Genomic DNA, 24,109 nt, shown 5'->3' on the forward strand with positions numbered 1-24,109 from the left:
AGTGAACAATATTCACGTTCATTTAGACATCATTTTATAACTTATTGAAGTCCTACGTGCTTGTTTCTATGAATATCTTTACTGTACCGAGAGCAATATATTGTTTCCTTCTTCTAAAAAATGTCCTAACTTTGGAGCGTCTGCGCAATGCCCTTACTGTAACCCTTAATGTGTTAGGGTGGATATCCCACATCAAGGTGATCTCTAATTAGTCTAATTTCTAAATTTGTTATGAAGACAGCCTTGACGAAGACAGCCTTGATGATGAAGATGGAATGGGTGGCGCCGCCGAGGGGAACGTACCTGTGGGCGTGTCTAGCTCCACCCCCACCCAGACTCCAGCAGCAAACTCTGTGCTCCCCACGTAGCGCACCGTCCCACTCTTACTGCTCCCCACCGTTACAAACGCCCCCTCCGTCAGCCAGTCGGGGAGCACCTCGTCGTGACAACGCTCGTCGTCGTCGTCGTCCTCCACCTGGAGTTCCAGCCTGTCGCAGTGCTCACCGCTGTGATTGGTTGAGCTGCTGGCGGCAGGCGTGGTGTGAGACTGAGAGGGAGAGGAGGCCACAACACCGTTCCGGTCAGGGCCCTGGAGCGGCTGCTGTTGGGTTATGGGAAACGGAGTCTCTGACGCCTTCGGCCCCCGGGCCTCGGCAGGCGGGAGGAGCGGGGAAGGGGTGGAGGAACGGACGGGGGCGGGGTCACTGCCGGCGACGGCCTCCGACAGGGTTACCATGGAAACACTGGTGGAAAAGTAGCCGCTGGACGACTGGCTCAGGGGGCTGGGGGGCGCGGCCTCATGCGGGTCATGCACAGGAAGAGGAGGGGCTTCCGTAGACTCGGCCGGCCTGTCTTTGGGCGGGGCTACGCTCTGCCCCAGATTACCAGCCTACAGGAAAACCACGGCGACCGTCACCACGTCACGCACACAGGAGGAAACCATGGTAACGGTCACCACAACACACACACAAACAGCAGGGAGAGAGAGAGAGAGAGAGAGAGTGTTTCAGGACAAAGACAGCATGCAGACACTGGACTTGACCTCTAACATGGAACATTACAACACATGTTCAACTGTAACCAGGGCAGCAGCAGGAAGGGGAGGAGTCATGCAGGAGGCTGCTGCACTACGAGCAGCCCAGGCAGAAGCAGACTGGAGGGAGAGGGTGAACCCACCGTCTCACTCCTCTTGGGAAAAAATGGAGCAGGAGAGAAAGGAGAGACACTGCAAGAGATATGAGGGCGAGAGAGAGAGAGGGCGAGAGAGATATGAGGGCGAGAGAGGGAGAGAGAGAGAGAGAGAGAGAGCGCGCAGGAGAGAAGGAGAGAATGAGCAGCGTGAGAGAGAGAGCAAGGGTTGGGAAAGGTTTCTCACCGCGTCGTTCCGGGCTCTCTCGTCCCCTCCTGGTGATGTCACGATTCGAGATACATGCTGCAAGACAACAAGTTCAAGTTAAAGCACTGCTCCCAAACACAGATTTGTGCTTTTTCTTTATAGATAGTAACTCTAGACGCTGTAGTTCTAGACCAGGGGTGGGCAATTCATTTTCCCAAAGGGCCACATGAGAAACAGGGACTGTTGTGGAGGGCCGGACCAATAGGCTAAATTAAATTCAGCTCAATATTAATTTGATCTCGTTATAAAACGCAGTAAAATGTAGGTTATATGATAAGATGTGAATGGTAAGTAAATGTTATAAGAATATGAAAAAAATAATGCAGACATGGTACAAAATGCAGCTATGTTAGAATTTAACTAACATCCACAAAAGCAATTGTGAAAAGATTAGCATGTTTTTACCATTTTTCAAGCAACAGCATTGAATGAACTTTATGAAGTGCTATTACTATTTCATTTGCAACGTAATTACAGAATTAGCTTTTTTTCCCACATGTTTTCTTCAGATGAAAAACTGAAGCAGACATAGTACAAAATGACATCATGTCACTATTTGAACAGCATACTCAAAGCAATTTTAAACAAAATGTGCATGTTTTTGCTATTGGTTTTTCAGAACAGCAATAAATTAACTTTGCTGTTTTTCAGGGTTTTTTTCTTGTTCAGTGTGAAAAATCGAGTCTGTGCTTGGCTTGAACAATCGCACTGAAGTCAGGTTAAATGTTTGAGGTGGATATGCGCAGGACAGCTGACAGGTGATCATCAGTGAGACAAGATCTGCATCCTGATTTGTTAAACTTCATCACTGAATATGTTTGTTCACATTTCACCAGAGAAAGGTAGGTCAATCCTTTTTGGATCGACCTACCTTTCTAGCGCAGCAGAGTCCACCAAACACTCTTTCCCCTTCAGAAAATGGCTTACTTTTTTGGCGATCTTGTGGGATATCACAAAGCTGGTCCTGGCTGCTGCATCCCTGGATGTGCAACGCTTGGTAAAACAGCCTTGTTGCTTTTGCAGTTTAGCTAGCAAAGCTTCAGATGTCTGTGCCCGATCTGCATCAGTCAAGTTGCCGTATTTCTCTGTGTGTTTAGTATTGTAGTGGCGATTCAAATTATAATCCTTTAACACAGCGACCTGTTCTCCACAAACTAAGCACACAGCTTTACCTTTGACTTCAGTGAAAAAATAATTAGAAGTCCACGTTTGGTTAAAAACTTTTGCATGAGCTGACATTTATCAGGAATAACAGCCATTCACGTCAGCGCTAAGTCTCCTGTGAGCTCAGTTCGTGACTCGTGGACGGGGATCTTCTCCTACATATTTTTAGTTGCGACTTGCAACCAGAGAAGAAGAAGCTGCATACGCGCGCACAAGTAAAGCAACAACAAAAGTCGCCTTCATAATAAAAGCAGTGCAGTTGTATTCCAATTATTATTATTATCTTTTTTATACAATTATTGCTGTGTCTAGATGCTGCAGTTCTAGATGCTGTAGTTCTAGATGCTGTAGTTCTAGATGCTGTAGTTCTAGATGCGGTAGATGTGGTCCTGGATGGTTCCATGCAGCCTCTCTCAAGGGGACCTCTAGAACAAAGACCTCAGACCTGGGGTGCAGTGACCTCTGACCTGCTGAGTGTTGGGCGAGGGCCTCAGCTCCTTCTTGTCGTCGCGCACCGGGAACAGAGACTTGAGCAGTTTGGGCATCTGAGGAACCAGCGCTTTGACTGAAAGATAAGAGGCAGCAAGCCCTGAGCGACCTGGGGAGGAAACGGGAGGCAGGGGGGCCGGGGAAGTGGACGAAGAGAGGAAGGAAGAGGTGTGGAAGGTAGAGCAAGCGGACAGATTAAGACAAGGAAGAAATGCAAGCCCAGGAAATGGCCCCAGTTAAAGGTGGTCGACAGAGGCTGAATCAGGTAGCCAGACCAAAGCCATGGTGAGATTGTCAGCCATACGATTCCGACTTTTCTTAATGGTATGACTGCCAACCTCACCCTCTTCAGTGAAACACCAACCGCCTCAAAATTAATCGAAAAGGATTAATTTTTCCCGAGGCTTGAGCAGGATGATCTCTAGAAGCGAAGTGCTATATTATACCACAGATGGATACCGCTAGTCCAGACTAGTAAGGCCGACAGAGATATACACGTTGAATGACATTCAGCAGATCTCATGGGGAGATTGACAGCCAAAAGATGAGACATGAGGGATTACAGATTAGAGGTAACAGCCATAAAGACAGAGAGCAGGATTAACCCACAGTGTTAAAAGGGAGACGGACCACCAAAGAAAGGAGAGAATCACAGACGGAGAGTAGAGGACTGGTGTAGAGGCAATATGGTGTGTGTGTGTGTGTGTGTGTGTGTGTGTGTGTGTGTGTGTGTGTGTCAAGATAAAATGAGATGGGAGGAGAAATGTTGGAGCATAGACCAAGAGGGCAGAAGAGAAGGAGGAGGGCGGTACACTAGAGAGGAGGAGGGACGGTGGGGACGGTGGCTACCTTGCTCAGGGTCCTGGGTGGGTGAGGTGGCTGCACTGGGGGTGGGGGCGGGGGGAGGAGGGGAGGGGGTCAGAGACGGCCGAGGAAGACTCCGGTAGAACTGGGAGGGCATGAAGATATCCTGCTGACTCTCCCATCGGCCCTGACACACACACACACACACACACACACAGAAAATGAACATGACATGAGGCTTCATGTTATCATATTATGCACTTGATAAACCTGGAAAACCTTCTGACCCATAGTAACACTGCGTGAGCTGGGTCCAATCAAACTGTTGTTTATATCATCAAATGCACAGTGTACAACAGGGTCATTCTGGAGTGGGATTACGGAACATCGTACAAGCGGGGTGTATGTAATGAAGTTATACATTGCCTAGCAACACAAGGAAGAGGTGGGAGAATAAAGACAAGGCTACCTTGTTGTCGTCCACCATGCATGAAGAAGACAGGTCCTGTCTGCTTCCAGACAGCTGCACGGACAACATGTGATCAGTACACACACACACACACACACACACACACACACACACACACACACACACACACACACACACACACACACACACACACACACACACACACACACACACACACACACACACACCTAAACGCTGTTGTAGCATACTGCATTGCACAGTAAGGTATTTATTGATGTCGTCTCACATGGTACTGTATTGTAGTGTGGTAATAGGAATGGGGTCTTACCCGGTGGACAGACGGGGAACTTAGACTCCTTCTGTTACCCCTCCCTCTGCCAGCAAGGTGCTCCTTCACTGCTACCTCCTATCACACACATTTAAGCATGAACATTAACAAACGCACAACATTTGACATGTTACTGTCTTATCTTACGAGTGATGGAACTGAGACAATGGGAATAGGTAGAAAATGAATGTCTAGTCTCATTCTGAAGAGCTCTAGTGTGTGTGTGTGTGTGTGTGTGTGTGTGTGTGTGTGTGTGTGTGTGTGTGTGTGTGTGTGTGTGTGTGTGTGTGTGTGTGTGTGTGTGTGTGTGTGTGTGTGTGTGTGTGTGTGTGTACCTGTCTGAGGCGATCTAGGGTGAGGATGTTCTCCACTGCCAGAACACTGCGCAGGTACTTTTCGATGGCGGCCTCGTTCTCCGACGTCTCTGCGTTCTGAGAGTCGGTGGCCTGACGAGCCAACATCTCCCTGTCCTCCGAACCCAGTGGGTCCTGAGACAGAGGCAGCGCGGCACAGAGAGACCCACAGACAGAGAGATGGACAGAGAGACAGGCAGATATACAAAGTCAGTCAGAATCCCCTTCCTTCCACTTTTATCTAGGCATCTTGAGCTACCCAACAACTACCGGATTATTAATGACATGTATTCAATTCTAGTAATAGTCCACATAACAATTGTAGTAATAATCCATATTGAAACCAGGACACAGACTAGGGGTGGGACATAATATTGATACGGCGATATATCGTCTTTAACTGGCGTTAAATATCAATATATTTTAATTTATTATAAAAATAAAAATAAAATGAATTTAAGACAGTTTGAAAAACTCAGTTTGGACCATGAACAAAGACAAATCAAGCATCTTACCCTTTCACGGTCATTTTGTATTCATAGACATTATCGTGATGGTTTGTTATAGGATTGTCGAACAATATATTGATTAATCGCAGAATCACGATATTATCTGTATTGTGGGCCATGTATCGCGAGGTGCCCTGTGCTCCCCACCCCTAGAACAGACATTCATCTGGGGTAACCAGTAGTCAGTATCGCTCCACCACCACCACCACCACCATCCACCCCCTGGACCAGCCGTGTCTCACCCCGGGGATGTTGGAGACCACCTCGAAGGTGACCCCGCAGCCGGGGATGGTGCTCCGCGTGGACATGCGCTTCAGCAGGTTGTGGGCGAAGCCCTGGCGCCCGGGGTTCACGCTGACGCACACGCGCTTCCTCAGCACCAGCTGCATCTCGGCGGGGTGGCTGAGCTGCACGGCCACGCGCAGCGTCAGGTACACGCGCTGCTCCGGCCACGCCCCGCCGCCCCGGCTCAGCTGGGGGCACTCATGGACCGTGGAGTCCCAGGAGGCCTCCGCCTTCACCTGGAACACAAGGCACGCCGTGAGGTTACGCACACGCACATGACCTGGTCGCACGCACATGTCTGGTCGCACGCACTCACGCACACGCACACATGCCACACATTTTGGCATTTCTATTTTATATTATTTAACGATTTTGAATAATTTTGCTATGTTATCAATGTTTGCGTTTCTTTAGGGTTAAAGCGAAAATTAACCCCAACTACATTGTAAATACATTGTATTCAGTTGTTGCGGGGGTTAAATGTGATGTGGGCAACCACAGGTTGGTTATGGTGGAGAGAAAAATGTAATGTAAAGTGTTTGTGCACATCTTTGAACTGCCCATATCATTTTGGAATGAAGCCATAAGGTTTGGGGTGCTGACCTCTTCGTCGTAGTGTTTGACGATCTGCAGGTCGAAGAAGTCGTCCTCGTCCTCTCCATTCAGAGTGGCGTCTAGACCGCCAGCCTCTGGGGCAGACATCTGGTCTTGAGAGCTCAGGTCGTCGGCTGCACACACACACACACACACACACACACACACACACACACACACACACACACACACACACACACACACACACACACACACACACACACACACACACACACACACACACACACACACACACACACACACACAGGAGAAGGTGTTAGATGAGTCGACAGAGGCAGACAGTTAGGGGTGGGAAAAATAATCGATTCTTCGATGCATGATCGCGATTCTCACTAGAACGATTCTGTCTCGATGCAGATAAATTAATAATCTGAATTAATTGTTGTTGTTTTTGCAATTTCGGCAAAAAAATTGTAAAATTTATCTTCAGTGTGTATTAGCCAATCTGATTTGTCTTGACACAATTGCGATTCAGCCTACGCATAGCATGCACGCAAACTCACAGCCAGACACAAGAACTCCTAATTCAAGAGCAGCTTTTTCTTTAATGACATAGAAAAGAAAGATTAGAAAAAAATAAAACTGAAACCTATTTTTTGCATGCTTCCATATTGTGTTATAATGCAAGCTGCATTGATTATTGCATTGTTCATAGAAAGTCTTATAAAATATTAGATAAGTTAATTAATCTGTTGATGTCTTTAATGATCATCACAAAAGTAGGAAGTGATTAGCAAACCCAGATATATCTATTTTTGTAAATCACGCATGGAAATGTACATAAAAAAAATTGTTGCATCGAGATTCATCGATAATCGCTTCAGAATCGAATCGTTGACCTCATAATCGGAATCGAATCGTGAGGTGCCAAGAGATTCCCACCCCTACAGACAGTACACAGGCAGACAGTGAGCAGAGTTATGATGAGAGGACAGAGTTGTACCGACAGCCTTTAGTCCGACCGGCCTATGAAGGGCTCTACGTACCGCTCAGCTCCAGGAAGAGGACAGGGGTGTGGGTTTCCATCCCGGGAGGGGGTACCCTGCAAAAAGAGGATTGTTAAACAGAATGAAACAAGAGAGCACTAGCGCTGAACCCCAAGCCTGCAGGGCCTGGAGCCAAACTGAGGCTGGGGCCCCGAACGTACCACTCTGCGGGGGCCCCGGGGATACCGCTGCCAGAGAAGGGCACCATGACGGCGTTCCTCTCCTCCGTGAGGGTCAGACGCCACTCCAAGAGCTGGGCCTCTCTCTCCATGTCATCCTCACACTTCTCTGCTTCAAACACACACACACACACACACACACACAGAAGTATACACAAGCATTACAGAAATATATGCAAATATTCTACACACAAACATATACACCAATTAGACAGACAAATGTGTATACACTTCTAATAAGTACACAAACAATCACACCCACGTGCAAACTAATGACAAACACACTCGCATAAATATAGATAAGCAAACATGACTAAGACATTATCCAGACAGAAAGGGCTTGCAGTGCGTTACCAGGCTTGGTGACGATGGCCTGTAGGTGTTGGTCGAGGTACTCCTGTCTCTTGGTCAGGGCAGCGAGCCACTGGCGCCTTAACCGCTCCAGATCCCTGTCCTACCACACACACAAAACAATAAAGACTTTTTTTTCTCTGAGCGAACATATCTATATATTTCTCAAAACATCAGCAGAAAAATTATTGTCAAAGTACAACATGCATCCAAAACCCCACAACTGTTAACTGACCAACCACACTCAAGAAACCCTGAATAGAGACCTGACTGGGGTCTGATCTCAAGCTAGGTGGGGGTCAGATAGAGATCTACAGGCCTTTGGTCAGATACCTGGTAGCTGTCCATGTCTTCCTGGGGCTGCTGGGAGCCCCCGTTGGCTGCGGGCTGGATCTCAACGCACCCAACAGACACGGCCAGGATCAGCTCAGCGATCAGGGGCATAGTGCCAGAGTCCTGCACCGAGCACACCTCCACCTGGATCCGCCGAGACTGGCCCTGAGGGGGGAGGGAAACAGCCAGGGGTCAAACCTCACACCTTTTTATCTGTTACCTGAACAATCATTTAAGTATGTGAGCAGCAAAATGAAACGTGGAGAGCTCCAATTATAATGCAAAAAGAAACAACAACCAATGGATGTCAACCTGTCCAGAACATATAAAAAAAATAAGTCTCTCTCCCTCTCTCGAAAATAATGCGCTGTGTGCTTTGCTCCGTTTGAAAACATGATTCTTGAATGTGTCGCGTTTATGTATGCAATAATATTCAATGTGACATCCCTACAACAAACTAAGAATCAACCAGTAAACAACAGAAAAACAAAAGTAGTAGTATGACAGAAGAAAGGTTTGGGAAATGACCTGTCTGAGCTGGAAGATGCCGCCTGTACACACGTCCTTGGCGGGCACCACCTCCACAGGGACAAACTCCCCCTGCTCGTTGATTTCCAGGATCTGAACCCACAGCTCAAGACGCCGTGTTACCTCGCTCCACCTGTAGGGGGCGGCGGCGACAACAAGCATAATGTTTACCCTTGGAGAGGCAGACTCCTCAGCTCACAGGACACTCATGGCCTGGATTCAATGTGTGTGTTCCTTTGTGTGTGTGTGTTCCTTCGTGTGTGTGTGTGTGTGTGTGTGTGTGTGTGTGTGTGTGTGTGTGTGTGTGTGCGTGTTCCTTCGTGTGTGTGTGCGTGTTCCTTCGTGTGTGTGTGTGTGTTCCTTCGTGTGTGTGTGTGTGTGTGTGTGTGTGTGTGTGTGTGTGTGTGTGTGTGTGTGTGTGTGTGTGTGTGTGTGTGTGTGTGTGTGTGTGTGTGTGTGTGTGTGTGTGTGTTCCTTCGTGTGTGTGTTCCTGTGTGTGTGTGTGTACCGGTCTCTCAGTGTCCGCGTCTTGGCCTGGATGATGCTGAGGTCCCAGAGGGCTGGGTTCCTGGCCGGGTCGGCCTGCCTGTGGCCGTAGACCTCGATGGCTACGGCTCCCTCCGTCAGATACTCAATGAACTCCTCCGTCACCGACACAGCCAGCTCCTGAAACACAAAAATAACCTTTGAGTTCTTCCCATTTCCAAACTTTACCATCTGCCTTCTTATCACCACATCAGTGATGTGGAGATAGGGAGGCATTAATAGAAAGCAACGGATACAATTACACGGTTTAAACCAAGACACCAAGATAAAAACATGCCCTGCAACTGTATGCCTCTGTACAGAAGTACCACTGTCTTCTAACAAAACCCTATCTCTGTAGAGTTAGAGGGTTTGGGGAGCATCACTGAACCGGATGGTCTTACTCATGATTACACGAGTAAGGATGTCATTGTTTCATTCATATATTTTTTTTCATATATTTCTCATTGCATAACACAATGGCAGTCAGACCCAATGTATTATGTTACTCTTAGTAAGTAAAGGTTATAACACAAATATAAGCAGCTAACCTCAATCCCCGCAGCAAGTAACACTAACCATACACATTCAAGAAACAATGGAGGTTTGTATATATAAAAAAAAAAAAAAGAGCAACCTACCTTGCAGCTGTCGAACACCACCATGCAGTGGGGGTCTTTGGCCCCAGGGGACGATGTGGATGTGTCCACCTCCGGGGCCACAATGACGGGCTCCGGCTGGTCCCAGAAAGAGTACTGGCAGAAGACGAAGTTGGAGAGGTATTGGGGCAACCCCGTTGCCTGCAGGATCTTCAGCTGCAACGCAACACACGGGTCAAAGGTCAAACCAAGAGAGGCAGGCCGGAGGCCAGAGGTGGACGGCCAGGATGGCTTCCAGAATGAGCACGTGTGCCGATGTGTGTTTGCTGTGTGAGTGAGTGAGTGCAGAGTGTGCAGAGTGTGCAGAGTGTGCAGAGTGTGCTCACCATGCAGACGAGCTTGCGGTCCTGGTTGTCCGTGTCGGGGCTGCCGTCTCCCTCCTCCCCCCCGCCGACGCTGTCCTGGAACCCGCCCGCGACCCGGATCACCTCCACGTGGAGACGCCCCGCCACCTGACCCACATGGTACCGGACGTTTAGTACGGACTGGAGAAGCTCAAATAACGATGACACGATGGCTACCACAGCTGCTCAAATTCGATGCACTTAACAGGCTCGTAGCATCTAATAGAAAATAAATATGGTATATTTGGGGTCCTTTAACAGTTCCTGGCACTGTGTCCGTGTGTGCTAGTGCATGTGCGGGTGTGTGAGCGGGAGCGCGGAGTCCATACCTCCCCCTTCTGGTTGATGATGGGCACGGCGTACTGCAGCTTGACGTCGTAGAAGAGACAGGACAGGAAGACGTTGGCCACGCCGATCAGGCTGTGGTTCTCCTGCTCGTCGAAGAAGGGGTCGGCCCGGCGCAGGTACGAGCACATCACCTGGGAGAGGGCGAGGGGGCGAGAGAGGGACACGGCGTTCTTCAGAGCGACCTGGTCTGATACGGTCATCATTTACTCCCCCATGGGTAAGTCGCAGGGTTGTCATTATGACTGAAAGGTCGGTGATGGTCAACCTCAACTTTGTCATAGTCGCTGAATGAGTCGTCGTGGTAACCGAGTGGGTCATTGCCGTAATTACTCCAAAAGGACGGTCGGGTCAACCCCCCATGGGAACTCCCATGGTTGTCGTGGTTACCGAGTTAGCGAGTTGCCGTGTTAGCGGATGGGTGGTTTTCATGGAAACCAAGTAGGTCGTTTTAGTAGCTGGGTAGTCACGGTAACTCACGGAGTTATCGTCGTCAAAGTCCTTCCACTCCTGGTAGAGGTCCCTCATGTCCACCAAGCGGTTCTCCATCTTCTCCAGAGTCCAGATCTGCTTGGCCCGGCCCTTCCTCCTCACCTGGACCGCTGGCTCGCTCAGCACCGCATCCCGCTGCACACATCGTTAAAAAACAATCACCGTTAAAGAGACGTTTCCCATTGTAGGCGGCCATGTGCCATGTCCGTTACCACTTGGGACGCAATGAGATTCACTGTGCAAACAAACAAACTGGATGTGTATTCATATCGACCTGGTTAACGTTAAGGTTGGGGGTGTGTCTCGTGTGAGTGAGTGAGTGAGTGAGTGAGTGAGTGAGTGAGTGAGTGAGTGAGTGAGTGAGTGAGTGAGTGTGTGTGTGTCCTTCACCTTGCGGTTAGCGTTGAGGTTGTCTGTGGGGATCTGCAGGGTGACCCGGTACTCAGTGAGCTTGTCCAGCTCCTCGGCGATGAAGCCAGCCTCCTGAACGAGCAGGTTGGCTCTGACGATCTGCTCCCTCAGACGCCGGAGACTCCGCGTCAGGACCGCCTCTCTGGGGGGGGGGGGGATCAGTGAGGGGAGTGACGATGAGAAACCCTTTAAGACGTCTCTGTTGAATCTCTGCTCCTATATCCGTCCCTGGCTCTCAGTCTCTATCTCTTGGAGTACAGAGTGGTTCACTGTCTTGTACTTGCTGCCGTGGCTCCTGAATGTCTCGACTGGGAACAATCAAATCCCATCTCCACTTATCTTATTCCTACATTTGTTTCAGATTCCAAGTACTTCTTAATTACTTTTTGATTTGTTCTTCCAGGGCGGGTTGCAATATGAGCAATAAGCACAACAGGGAACAACAATGACATCCACATTGCTGTAATATAAACCACTTCAACATTGACCTTATTCACCTATCAGCCATATTGATTTGTGGTTGTCATTCTTGGAACATTGGGAAAAAACTGAAATGCGACGGTAATGCAATGGGACAATGGAATACAGAACTAAATAGTGTGCTTTGAGCTGCCATGGTTTCCAAAGAGTCTAGATGGTTTCCCCCATCCAACTAAGCAATATGGCCACTCGTTGATCACGTCTATAGTAATAAAAGAAGGGCTGATCTCCCCCACCTCTCCTCGCTCCACTGCCTCAGCCGGCTCTGGGCGCTGGTGGAGTGGGCCATGCCCCCCATGCTGAGTCTCTCCAGGCTGCGGTGGTGGGACTGTAGGCCCTGGCCCGACTGGCCCGTCTGGCTGGCCTGCCCGGGCTGGGGGGCTCCTCCCTGGCCCGACAGCCGGTCGGGGTGCAGCCGGCGCCGGAGCTGCTGCAGCTCCTGCTCGTACATGAGCCTCTGGCGCTCCAGGGCCGAGCGCTTCTCCTCCTCGTGCTGCCGCTCCAGGGACTGGAGGACAGCCTGCATGGGGTCTGGAGCACATGGGGGGGGGGGGGGGGGGGTGAACCCACAGACTAATGGCGCATTTCCACTGCAGGGTGCGGAACGGATCGGATCGCAAAGGTGCGGGTCGGATCGCGTTTCCACCGCCAAAAGTGGGCGTGACCCGGACTTTGCCGTACCCGTTCCGACCCCATTCTAGGGACTCCTCCGTTGCGGTACCCAAAACGAGACCAGACGCCTGAAAGGGTACCCTGGAATTCTAGCTACACCCCCCCTCCGTTGATTGGTCGACAGAATCGTCACTTCCGGGTGACGCGGGGATAAAAACAAACAAACAGTAGCCTCGAGGTATTATTCTTTACAATTAACATGTCGCGTAAAAAGCTTGCTTGGGCGAACAAGGAGGTAGAGACGTTCGTCTGCATTCTTGCGGAGGAAGACGTTGTTTACGATGTTAACGTAGCTGCCGCGGCGATTGACATCCGGCCTACCACCAAGGGTACTGTCGGCAGTGGAAACGCGACCTCAGAACTGAGCTGGGCTATACTGCCCCCTCCCTACCGCCCCTTTGCGATCCGATCCGTTCCGCACCCTGCAGTGGAAACGCGGCATAACACCACGGAGGCATCAACGGCATCATAATGCAATCCTGCCACTACCAGTATTCAAGGGGTGTGTTGGTCACCAAATCTACAAACAGAGTGCATCTTACTTCTATAATGTGATTTATTACAGAGTAAAAAGGGGGTAATCCGATTTCCTGTTTTACTTCGAACTACATCCTGGGTAATGTTCTTATGATGACCCTTCAGGGATCGACTGGTTCTGGTGAGAGTGCTGCTTACTATCAAAGTAGATCAGGGGACAAGATTGGGTTGTTTTTCAGTACCACTAAGACTAAGGTGAGATACATACAAAATCCTAAAGTGAAGAAGAAAATAGTGAAAACATGAGAGAGCTGTAGAGGAAAGTTTATCGTGTTGGACTACAGAAAGCGAGGCTTAGAGTTATCTAAAAGGTTTGGGTGAAGGAGAGTTTAGATTGTTATAACAATATGGACATTTCCTGCCACAACCAGATTTCAGAAAGAGTATCTTCCTTGAGCGAATCTTGATTGGGAACAATAACAAACCGACCAGGATCAAGTGAATGGTAAAGAAAATTGTTGTAGTTCTTTGGCGGTTATCCTTTCCATAATGTTAGAATACAATCTGAGCCATCAATGACAAAAACAATCCCTTTTAGAGGACGTACTAGGCGCTACAGGCCCAAGAGATATATCCCAGCCTGTTTCCATGGATTACGGCTGCAGCTTTCTCGCACAAAACTGGACCAGATTCCAAAATAGTCTGCATGAGTCCCCTACACCCAAAACGATCTGAACATAAGGTCCAGGTTCAAAAAGATGACGGATGATTCCACTACTCTAATTATAGGGTACAACTCGTGCATCTTTCTCTGCAGCACTTCCCCCTCCACCAAACTATTTTTTGTGGGAACCCCTGGTTTGGACTACTAAATTGCTTTCAATACAAAGACAGACGGAAAGACACAGAGACAGACAGACAGACAGACAGACGGAAAGACACAGACAGACGGAAAGACACAGACAGACAGACGGAAAGACAGACAGACAGACGGAAAGACACAGACAGACAGACGGAAAGACACAGACAGACAGACGGAAAGACACAGACAGACAGACGGAAAGACAGACGGAAAGACAGACAGACGGACGGAAAGACAGACAGACGGACAGACGGACAGAAGGACAGACGGACAGCAAGATATGGACAGAGAGACAGACATACATGGACAGAAAGTCTTGGACAGTCGTCAACAAACAGAAATGGACAGAAGTAGGCAGGCAGATGTAGCCAGACAGACACTCATCCGGGCGTATCTTACCGTTGGATCCTAGGGCCTTCATCATCACCTCCGTCTGGGCAAACTCGTAGGAGAAGCTGACCTCACTGGAGACCTCGCTGGCAGAGTCCGCGTCGGCGTCTAGCTGCTCACTGCTGCCACTGTTCTTCATCTGACCGCCCTCGCCCTCCTCCTCCTCAGCCCCACGGGGACGCCGCTTGGGCAAGTTTATCCTAGAGGAATCATGGAAGGAATGAACTCCCGTTAACAAACCGAATAACATTTTCTAACGCAGAACGGTGTTGCAACGTCCCTCTCACACCAGCAGGTGATGACTGACTGTTCAGTCAATTGTTCATAGAATTAATCAAAGTGAGACCAAATGATTACATGTGACTGGCTTTTTCCAGACAGCTTTGTTCTGGTGCCAAGGTATAAATGACAGTTGACAGTTGATTTAGTGGGCTAACCGGTGACATACCTGAAGAAGTGGCTGTAGCCTAAAGTGGTTATCATAGTGACATGTAGTGATATGTTCCTGAAGCAGTAGTCGGTAGCTTAACATTGTAACTAAATTAACTGGGTGCCGCTTAGCTACTGCTGCTTAAAAGGGTTATTACAGTGACTGGTGCTTCGCTTGGTGGTTACCTTAACAGAGTTACAAGGGTGACTGGTGGTGTGCATGGAGAAGTGTTTTTTTCCCTTAACATGGTAGGCATAGTGACTGTTGGTGTACCTGAAGAAGAGGTTGTTGACCTGACATGGTTACCGTAGTGACTGGTGGTGGTGCACCTGAAGAAGTTGTTGCTAGCTTTACATGGTTACCATAGTGAGTGGTGGTTGTGGTGGGCATGAAGAAGTGTTTTTTGCCTTAACATGGTTACCATAGTGAGTGGTGGTGTTGTACCTGAAGAAGTGGTTGTTACCCCACAGGATTCTGTCACCATGGTGAAGCGGTTGAGGATTGGTGACCGGAGAGCCGTTGATACACGTACTGCAGAAACACATGACACACACTATAATTAACAACTGGTATAAATATGTAAAAGTCTAGACCTGATAAAACCATGTGTAGTGGCGGTTCCTTAAGTCTGCATCACAGAGACTCCCAGACCTCGTACCGGGAGTTAGGGTAAGGTGTGAGCACGACGGCCCACTCTGTGGTGATGACGATGACACAGTGCTCCGCCTGAATGCCCATTCCACACAGCTGGATGTCCTGGGAATCTGCTGAGCCCACCTTTGTGTGCTCCTGAAACACAGTCAGACAAACACACATGAACGCTGTATGTAAACATGGTTCATTTAGACATTTACCTGACGCTTTTTTATTTTTTGCAAATTTAAATGATGAAAATAATGTATGTGCATGTTATTTGGTGTGAACACATTTATATTAACATTGAGGGCATTAAGCAGACGCTTTTATCCAAAGCGACTTACAAATGTGAAACAACATGAAGATCAAATGGGTGGTGTAAATACATAGTTTCACGTATTCAGATTCAACTTATTATATCATGGTAGCATTATTTAATACTGAACCCCCCCCATTTGAGAGGATGCAGTGGAGGAGGCCCCTAGAGGGATGTGAGGGCAGGGCTCACCCTACCTTCAGGTAGTACACCAGCAGCTCATTGAGGGCCGGGTCAGCGTTCAGGTTGACCAGGAAGCACTTGTCGTCTCCCACTCGGATCCCAGAGGACTGCAGAGAGATCCCCAGGCTCTCCAGCTGTCTCTGACGCTCCTAAGCACACAAATACGTGGAAAATGGGGCTTCAATTGTTTGTTAGTCGACCTGTTGATTTTTGTCCACACTTGTGGAAGTCAAAGCATAAAGCGTATAGTATTCCCCGGGGGGTCTGGACCATGAAATTCTTGCAGCATGGACAGGGTCGACAACGTAACGGAAAAAGAACCAATATAAAAAAGTATCCCCATAAATATTAAATACACAATAAAGACTGCATTATTAATGATGTGGGTGTGAGCAGCTGTGTGTGTGTGTTACCTGCGCTATCTCTTCCGTCTTGCGTAGTTTCTCCTCCCAGGTGACGGTCATCTCCTGGATCAACTTCTCCGATTCCTCCAGACGATCCTTCAAATCCGGAGCCTTCAGAGACTGGAGGGGAGGAGAGGAGAGGAGAGGAGAGGAGAGGAGAGGAGGAGAGGAGAGGAGGAGAGGAGAGGAGAGGTGAGGAGGTGAGAGGAGGTGAGGAGATGGGAAGAGTTGAGGGAGGAGGAACAAGATGAAGGAGGAGGAGAAAGGAGTGGATAAGAAAGGAGAGGAGAGGCATGTAAGCAACAGGAACCAGTGAGTCCCATCTCATGCGTCTTTCAGTTTGTGGGTGTAAAACAACTGAAGCCTCTTTGACATCCTTCTCGGCCCCCCGGGGGCCCAGCCAGATGTACAGCACCTCAAACGAAGGACCCTCAGATCTCTGGAGCGTTTACACAGGCGCCGCTTCAAATAAAATCCCAGAGGCTCCAGAGGGGACTGCCGTGGTGAACCCTGATCCCCCTCCCCCCCTCACCTCGGCCTGGGTGAGCTGGTCCCGGAGCTTCTCCACCTCCTCCCGCAGCTCCCGGATGATGCGGGCGTTGGGGTCCTCGTTGACCACGGCGTGGTTGACGATGCTCTTGGCGCGGTCGGCGTAGCGCAGCGTGGACAGCGTCTCGTCGTAGTTGTCGGCCGACGGGCTCACCGTGGCGACCATCGCCGTCCGGCTGTTGCCGCCCAAGCTGTCCTGGAGACACAAGGGGAGGGGGAGTTAAACGTTGACCTGAAACGGGCCGGTTAAACACGTCATACCATGTGAAAACTGAATACGGTTCATACTAAAACCACCCTTTAAAACCACTGCCTGAACGGTGCTTGAACGGTGCTTGAACCAACACTATTTAAAGCATTATTTTTTTTATAATATATATTTAATATATTTATAAGAATAAATACATACTACATACCATAATCATTAAAGGCACCCAGTGCAACTTTATGTAAACATTCAATGAAAAATAAACATTCAATTTCTAGTCTTTTTTACACGTAGTAAGTTTCAATAACTCCATACCATTACATATCGACATTCAAGGAGCAAAGATGAGACGTCGTTGTGTGGTGAGAACTGATAGAAAATCGTAAACAACAACAATCGCCGGTGGGGAGAAGCCATTTTTCCATTGACTGGAAGCCTGCTTTATTTATTGTAGGTTACAAAAAATAAAGAAAATGGCGGCATTGTTGTTGTTATCGATTTTGTATCAGTTCTCACCACACAACGACGTCTCATCTTTGCTGCTTAAATGTCGGTATGTAATGGTATGGAGTTATTGAAACTTACTACGTGTAAAAAAGACTAGAAATTGAATGTTTATTTTTAAGCCTCGAAAGTTGCACTGGGTGCCTTTAAACAGTATATAGCAGTAACCTATAAATAACTAACTTCTACACCCAATATAACCATATATTTTTCTCTGGCAAAATATTAACCCTCTCCTGACATCATCAGAAGCTGCTAGTGATAGTAACATTCTTGTTAAAATCATGCATTCATTTTTTGGTTTACTACACCCCTGTTTCCTTAGAGTTAGGGTTAGCAAATAACTAACTCATTCGTTTAATCAACTCCATTATCTGATAGGCTCTGTACCAAAAGTGTCAAGGTGATCTGCGTGGGAGACGACAGTGGCGGCGCATCACACAGAGGAATTAATCAATTGGCAGCTCTGAATGGCAGCGAAATAGGTGTAGGTCGTAAAGGAACCAGTACCATAGCGGTACTGGGTTTCGATACCCAAACCTCAAAGCGAATAGCTGTGTGTGCACCCATGCCAAGCAGGAAACCTGTTGGGGTGTGTAAACTTGTCCTGACTGAACTTGGTAACAATGTATGGAGAAAGTGTGAATGTGTGTGTGAGTGAGTGTGAGTGAGTGTGAGTGCGTACCTTTAGCAGCCATGTGAGAACAGAATCCCTGTAGGGGACAAACTTGGTTTTGTTCTTTCCTGCTCCTTGTTCAGCCAATGCTGAGATCACCAGGCCTAATGTGGTCAGGGACCTGACACAGACACACACAAATGTCTCACCAAAAGTATATCTTAATAATATCCAACTTATCGGCACTGAATACGCGTTTGTGTTGTTTTCACACGTCCGGCTGCCTACTTGTTTATGTTGCTGCCCTCTTTGAGACGGTCTCCACCGGCTCCGGTCTTGGCTGCTCTCTCACTGCCAGCCAGATCCACCAAACTCAGCTTGCTCACCTTCTCCCCACTCGTCTGCCCAGCGAGAGACAGAGGAACAGAAAGAGATGGACAGGGAGAGAGAGCCAGAGGGAGACAACAGTCTGCGAGTCAGTAACCTGATCATGTACAGAGTGTTCTTAGGAGGATCTAGTGTCAGCAGGTTAAATGAGGAGGGAGGAGAGGAAGGTTGGAGGGAGGGGGATGTGAAATGAGCATGGAGAGGGATATCAAAACATAAGCAGGAAGCAAAGGACATCATAGCAACCGGTGGGAGGCCATGACATCCTACACAGTAGGGTGCAGAGGGAGGATGAAAGCTGAGGAGCTAGGCCATGACATCATGAGTAGAGGATATAGCGGAAGGCTAGAAGGAGTGGAGCCAGCAGAAAAACTATGACATCACATAGAGAGGAGGTAGCAGATCAATTCCTTGAGAGGACCAACCCCTGGCAGCCACGTTAGATGGGCTGGGCTGGGCAATCAGCCCCCTCAGCAACATTCTTACGACATTACCACATAGACCCAGCCCCAGGCCTTTAATGTCCTATGGAGGGAGTTGTACTTGTACTCCTAACCTAAGTGCTTTGTTTATGTATATATATGTAGGATCTATGCAAATGCAGATAACGTGTTGGAACTGAGCCAAGCTCTGAAGAGCTCTTTGCGATGTCAACATTAGTTACATGTCAGCCCCCCGCCCGGCCCGGCCACCAGATGGCACTCAATGTCAGAGATAGCCTGACCTGGATGAACTCGTCCAAGTTCCCCCACCTCCATCAGCACTTTAATGATTCGGACACCGAGTCTGCATACAGAGGGTGGACTCAGCAGACAAGCACCGGGAGCTAGCTCAGACTGCATGAAAATGAAAACTAGAGCTGCTGGATCCAGTGCCCCACTGAAGTCATAATAGCTGGTTTCCCAGCCGGCTGACTAACCAACAGGATGTCAAGACAGCCACGAAGGCTGACGAAGCACGTTTATTTTTAAAACACGGCTGCACTGACTGAATGACTTCATGGCGGAATAACCAATGGTATTGAATGAACATAGAGACACAGACACAGGTCCTGTGACAGTCTTGATATCAACCATATAGAAGTATAAATATACACAGATGTAAAAAGTACGACAAGGGGCAGACAAACGCGTTAGAAACCGGGGTCACGTGATTATTAACAGGCCTTTGGCTGGGAGCCTTGGAAACCAGGGTACAAGAGAGAGAGATAGTGTGTGATACCCAACAGTTCAGGCTGGTCAGGCTGTGTGCGTGCATGTGCATAAGTGAAACCCCAGACTGAAGGTCTGTGCACGCACATGTGTGTTAATTATGTTTTGTTTGCGTTTTGTGAATGCTGAAGTAAAAAACAAACAATAAAATAATAATGTCAAACATAATTGTGTGTGTGTGTCACTCCAGAAGCAGGTCTTTAAACGTGTGCGCACATGTGTAAATAATTAAGTTTTGTGAAAGCTGAAAACAACAACACAAGAATATTGCAAAACATAATTGTGTGTGTGCGTGTGTGTGTTACCCCGGAATGCAGGTCTATCAGCGTGTGCGTGAGGATGATGTTGAAGACGGCGTGGGAGCGACTGCTCTCCTCGTTCATGTTGGTGGCGGCGACCGTCCGAGACTTGTTCCCCTCCGACATCAGAGACTCAATGTCCTGTCGACACAGACATCATCATCACTACCACAGTCATCATCATCACCTTTACCAACACACTGCTACTTTCAAACTACATTTAAAACGGAAAAATCCTAAAAATGATGTTGCAATGTATTTATGTAAACATATTTGTGAAAATGTGTGTGTATGCAATTGTGTGTACATGTGTGTGTGTATTTTTACGTGCATGTATTTGTGCGTCTTATGGATGGAAAGTTTATTTATGTGTGTACGTATTTTTGTGTACTATGGATGGAAAGTAAAAAATTAAAAAAGGCATGCACAGAAAGATCTTTCAAATAAAGTTATTGGCGGAATAAGGTTTTGCGCCATAATTAAAAACTTCTCAGTTTCGGATGATGTCTAGTCGCTGTCCTTTTTCAAGACATTTTCTACCAACACTATACCCATTTCTGCGCCAATTCATCACAAATTCTTACAGCCAGTGCTTCAATATCTTTCTTCACAAACCAACTATTCACGGTCCTCCTCCTATATCAAAAGTTCTACCTACTAATAAGAACACTGCTAAGGTTACATACTCCAGTGGAACTTGGAGCTTACATGGGTTGGGTTTCCAACGAGAGCTTGAACACCGGCACCGTCATGAAACATAACTTTCAGCATTGCTCAAAATATTGGCGCGCATCGCAGAACCCTTCCCACTGTAAATTGAAGCTCTGCTGAAACCGAGTTAGACTGATCAAGAATGGATCTGAAAGCCACTGACTTCCTCGACACAGCACTTACTTGAAATTGCAGTGTGCTTTTTAAAGCGTCATCCCAATCAACCAATTGGAAAGAAAAAATGTCTTTGTCACTACAGCCCTATTTTAAATGTAACACGGTGCCCACAATTACATTGTTTGGGGAGAACCCTGTAATTTTTTTTATTTTTGAATAGGCTCTTGTGTCTTCGCCTGCTTTAACCAACAAATACCATACCGACCCAAAAACCCTGCCTCCAAAACCGATATATGAACAGAACGATGAATTCTGCGACAGGTTCCACGCCTAGTGTGTACGCGTGTTATGTGCATTACCTTGTAGCAAGCCACAGCAAGGCGGGAGAGGCCGTCTACGTAAGGTCCAAGAACCTTATGCTCCCGAACCCTTAACGCCTGTCTGCTCCTGGATAACACACACACACACACACACACACACACACACACACACACACACACACACACACACACACACACACACACACACACACACACACACACACACACACACACACACACACACACACACACACACACACACACACACACACACACACACTTTAACAACTTTTTGGCTTGTTATTCACCCACTAATGGCCCTCATTGAACTCCTACCCATCCCCAGCGGAAGGTCTCCCTCCTTCTTCCTTCCTTCTCTGGGAATATTCTTTGATCGTTTTTCCTTGCCCTTAACAGGGGCTAGGGGCTAGGGGGTTGTCATAAAATCTAGCCTGTGACACCCTTGAGACTGTAACTGTGATTAAGGGCTATAAAAATACAGTTGAGTTGACTGCAGAACCAGGTGAGTGTGTGGGGGCAGCCGGCCACCGGGGGGCCTCAGCCAAGGACAAGACCTTGAGGGATCGGTGCTTGACTGCACCGGACTCTCACTGTACATTTAGGGCAGGTCAAATGACATAACACCGGCAGCCCTAGCAATACAAATAAAAACACACAGCAGTCCCTCATACACTCTCAACAATGTAGGGCTATGGGCCTTTAGTTATTGAACCATGAGCGGACAACTATTGCCGTTTGGCCCATTTGCAATGATGGGAGGACATTTAAGAAAATCCATACTGCAGTGATGGTACTTAGTATCATACAGGGCCTTAGTACAGAACAGTGTCCAGCCCACACTCCCCATCAGTTCCTGTTCTCTAAGGATTTGAGACACGCCCCCTTGAGGTCACGCCACTGCAGAGAGCTTCATGGTTTCACCGTCCACAGCCGACCCCCATATTGCCCTGAGATAGTCTGCTGTTAATAGACATTTACTGGGGTCAGGGGTCAAGGGGTTGGGGAGGCGAGGGCCAGCCAGTGGCCAGATGCCTGGGTGCAGATTTACTGCTGGCCCGCTGTACATGAACCCTGAAGCCTGCAGCTCTTCATTGGTTTTCAACAACAAGTAGTTTCTGATCAATTAGTCCATTAGGCTATATAGGTCAGCAACAACATCTGGAGGTCTGGTCTTGTTTCATTTTAAACTTTTTTTTTTTTTTTTTTTTTACAAATTGTAGAATAGTTAAATTTTGAAAGACTCAAGACATTTAGAGAGCAATATCATTTGTGGAAATATGTAAAATCAGAAGGGTTACATCTCACCATGAATGTCAATAAGTAAACAAAACATGGTTAACCTTCAAAACGTACTACCTCACTGGGTCCAAACTGGAACAAAACCCAGCTAAGTGCTGGGGCCATCTTTACTGGGTCAATATATTTATAGCAGCAGAGCGGTCAGTCGAGGCTGATGGATGCGCGAGTGTCTCCCGGTGCTGGAGGGAGGAGCGTGCGTACCCTTTGGGGTCCAGCAGGTCTCTGACCCGCTCGTTGTAGATCTCCATGTAGGACACCTCCACCGTGAAGCTCTCCTCCTCCCTCTTCCCCTTCAGGGTGCGGTCGAACAGGGCGCTGCACAGCCGCGGGATCAGCCCCGGGTTCTCCACCGAACCCATCATGGTGTACGACTTACCGGAACCTGAACCGCGCACACACACACACACACACACAAACATCAATACAGGTCTGCTTGACTAGGACAGTTAGTCCCTGTCTGACTAGAGGAGGGTCAGTCCCTGTCTGACTAGAGGAGGGTCAGCACCTGTCTGTCTGACTAGGAGGATGGTTATTACCCGTCTGTCTGACTAGAGGACAGTAAGTACCCGTCGGGTCTGACTAGGAGGACAGTCAGTACCTGTCTGTCTTACTAGAGGACAGTCAGTACCCGTCTGTCTTACTAGAGGAGGGTCCTTACCTGTGTGACTGCTTGGTCAGTACCTTCCTGCCTGACTAGAGAAAGGTCAGTAGCTGTATCTGACTAGGGGAGGGTTGGAAACCGTGTTACTAGAGCAAGGTCAGTCCCTGGCTGCCAGACTAGATTAGGATCAGTACCTGTCTGTCCATATGCAAAGATGCAAGCGTTGTAGCCCAGGAAAGCATTGTGGAGGAGACTCTCTCCAAGGCACTGAAACACCACCTCCTGGCCTAGGGCGCACACGCACACACACACACACACACACACACACACACACACTTAGACTTCAAAAACAATATTGTTATTTCAGTTTTTTAACCGCAATATTCACAAAACAATGAAAAACCATTCTTAGTAAATAAATCATTAATAATTACAACAATAACTGCTTGGAAATCGACTCACCTGCAAATTTGTCTGTGTCCGTTTCGTCCATGGACCAGAAACAGTAGTCATAGGCAAAGACCTGAAAGACCCAATAAAAACACACCAATCATATAACTACACAGACAGACAGGCCAACAGACACAGACAGAAGAACCAGACTGACAGGAGGTTACCTTGGATTGGTTCCTGATGATGTGGAAGAAGATGTCAGCCAGTCCACGGGGCACATGGAAGAGAGAGGGAGAAGGTTAGGAAGGCTGAGTGACATTTAGAAAACAGCGGCCAGGCACACAGGACATTAAGCAAATGAAAGGCGTGCCATATGTGCCTTCATTTATCGCTTGCATAGACACACACACATACTGGGACGCAAAAACACGAGGAAGACGAATGGATGAACGTATTCATTAAAATATATACACAAATGAGGAGGGATCTGTGAGAGA

General features: G+C 48.0%; 1 protein-coding gene across 6 annotated transcripts in view; it reads right to left on the minus strand.

Moving 5' to 3' along the window:
• The window catches only part of kif13ba (kinesin family member 13Ba), a 40,615-nt gene that overhangs the window by 5,819 nt on the left and 10,687 nt on the right, over positions 1-24,109 (minus strand). For 3 of the 6 annotated variants that reach the window (XM_060071531.1, XM_060071534.1, XM_060071530.1), the window contains 35 exons: positions 23,837-23,849; positions 23,682-23,742; positions 23,414-23,506; positions 22,820-23,000; positions 21,338-21,425; positions 20,157-20,291; positions 18,542-18,654; positions 18,323-18,434; positions 16,909-17,121; positions 16,386-16,496; positions 15,987-16,121; positions 15,496-15,626; positions 15,282-15,368; positions 14,417-14,607; positions 12,243-12,537; positions 11,506-11,668; positions 11,104-11,250; positions 10,608-10,757; positions 10,261-10,386; positions 9,917-10,090; positions 9,259-9,416; positions 8,751-8,883; positions 8,223-8,387; positions 7,893-7,992; positions 7,521-7,650; positions 7,360-7,415; positions 6,362-6,486; positions 5,716-5,994; positions 4,947-5,099; positions 4,612-4,689; positions 4,323-4,376; positions 3,899-4,040; positions 3,028-3,158; positions 1,376-1,432; positions 304-889 (listed from right to left, as the gene is read on the minus strand). In XM_060071531.1, the coding sequence (XP_059927514.1) occupies positions 304-889; positions 1,376-1,432; positions 3,028-3,158; positions 3,899-4,040; positions 4,323-4,376; positions 4,612-4,689; positions 4,947-5,099; positions 5,716-5,994; positions 6,362-6,486; positions 7,360-7,415; positions 7,521-7,650; positions 7,893-7,992; positions 8,223-8,387; positions 8,751-8,883; positions 9,259-9,416; positions 9,917-10,090; positions 10,261-10,386; positions 10,608-10,757; positions 11,104-11,250; positions 11,506-11,668; positions 12,243-12,537; positions 14,417-14,607; positions 15,282-15,368; positions 15,496-15,626; positions 15,987-16,121; positions 16,386-16,496; positions 16,909-17,121; positions 18,323-18,434; positions 18,542-18,654; positions 20,157-20,291; positions 21,338-21,425; positions 22,820-23,000; positions 23,414-23,506; positions 23,682-23,742; positions 23,837-23,849 (5,066 nt within the window). The remainder of the gene's footprint in view (positions 1-303; positions 890-1,375; positions 1,433-3,027; positions 3,159-3,898; positions 4,041-4,322; positions 4,377-4,611; positions 4,690-4,946; positions 5,100-5,715; positions 5,995-6,361; positions 6,487-7,359; positions 7,416-7,520; positions 7,651-7,892; positions 7,993-8,222; positions 8,388-8,750; positions 8,884-9,258; positions 9,417-9,916; positions 10,091-10,260; positions 10,387-10,607; positions 10,758-11,103; positions 11,251-11,505; positions 11,669-12,242; positions 12,538-14,416; positions 14,608-15,281; positions 15,369-15,495; positions 15,627-15,986; positions 16,122-16,385; positions 16,497-16,908; positions 17,122-18,322; positions 18,435-18,541; positions 18,655-20,156; positions 20,292-21,337; positions 21,426-22,819; positions 23,001-23,413; positions 23,507-23,681; positions 23,743-23,836; positions 23,850-24,109) is intronic. The other 3 variants (XM_060071535.1, XM_060071532.1, XM_060071533.1) reach the window with 2 other exon arrangements.

This window comes from Gadus macrocephalus, chromosome 14 (genome assembly GCF_031168955.1).
Source record: "Gadus macrocephalus chromosome 14, ASM3116895v1".
Lineage (NCBI taxonomy): Eukaryota > Metazoa > Chordata > Actinopteri > Gadiformes > Gadidae > Gadus > Gadus macrocephalus.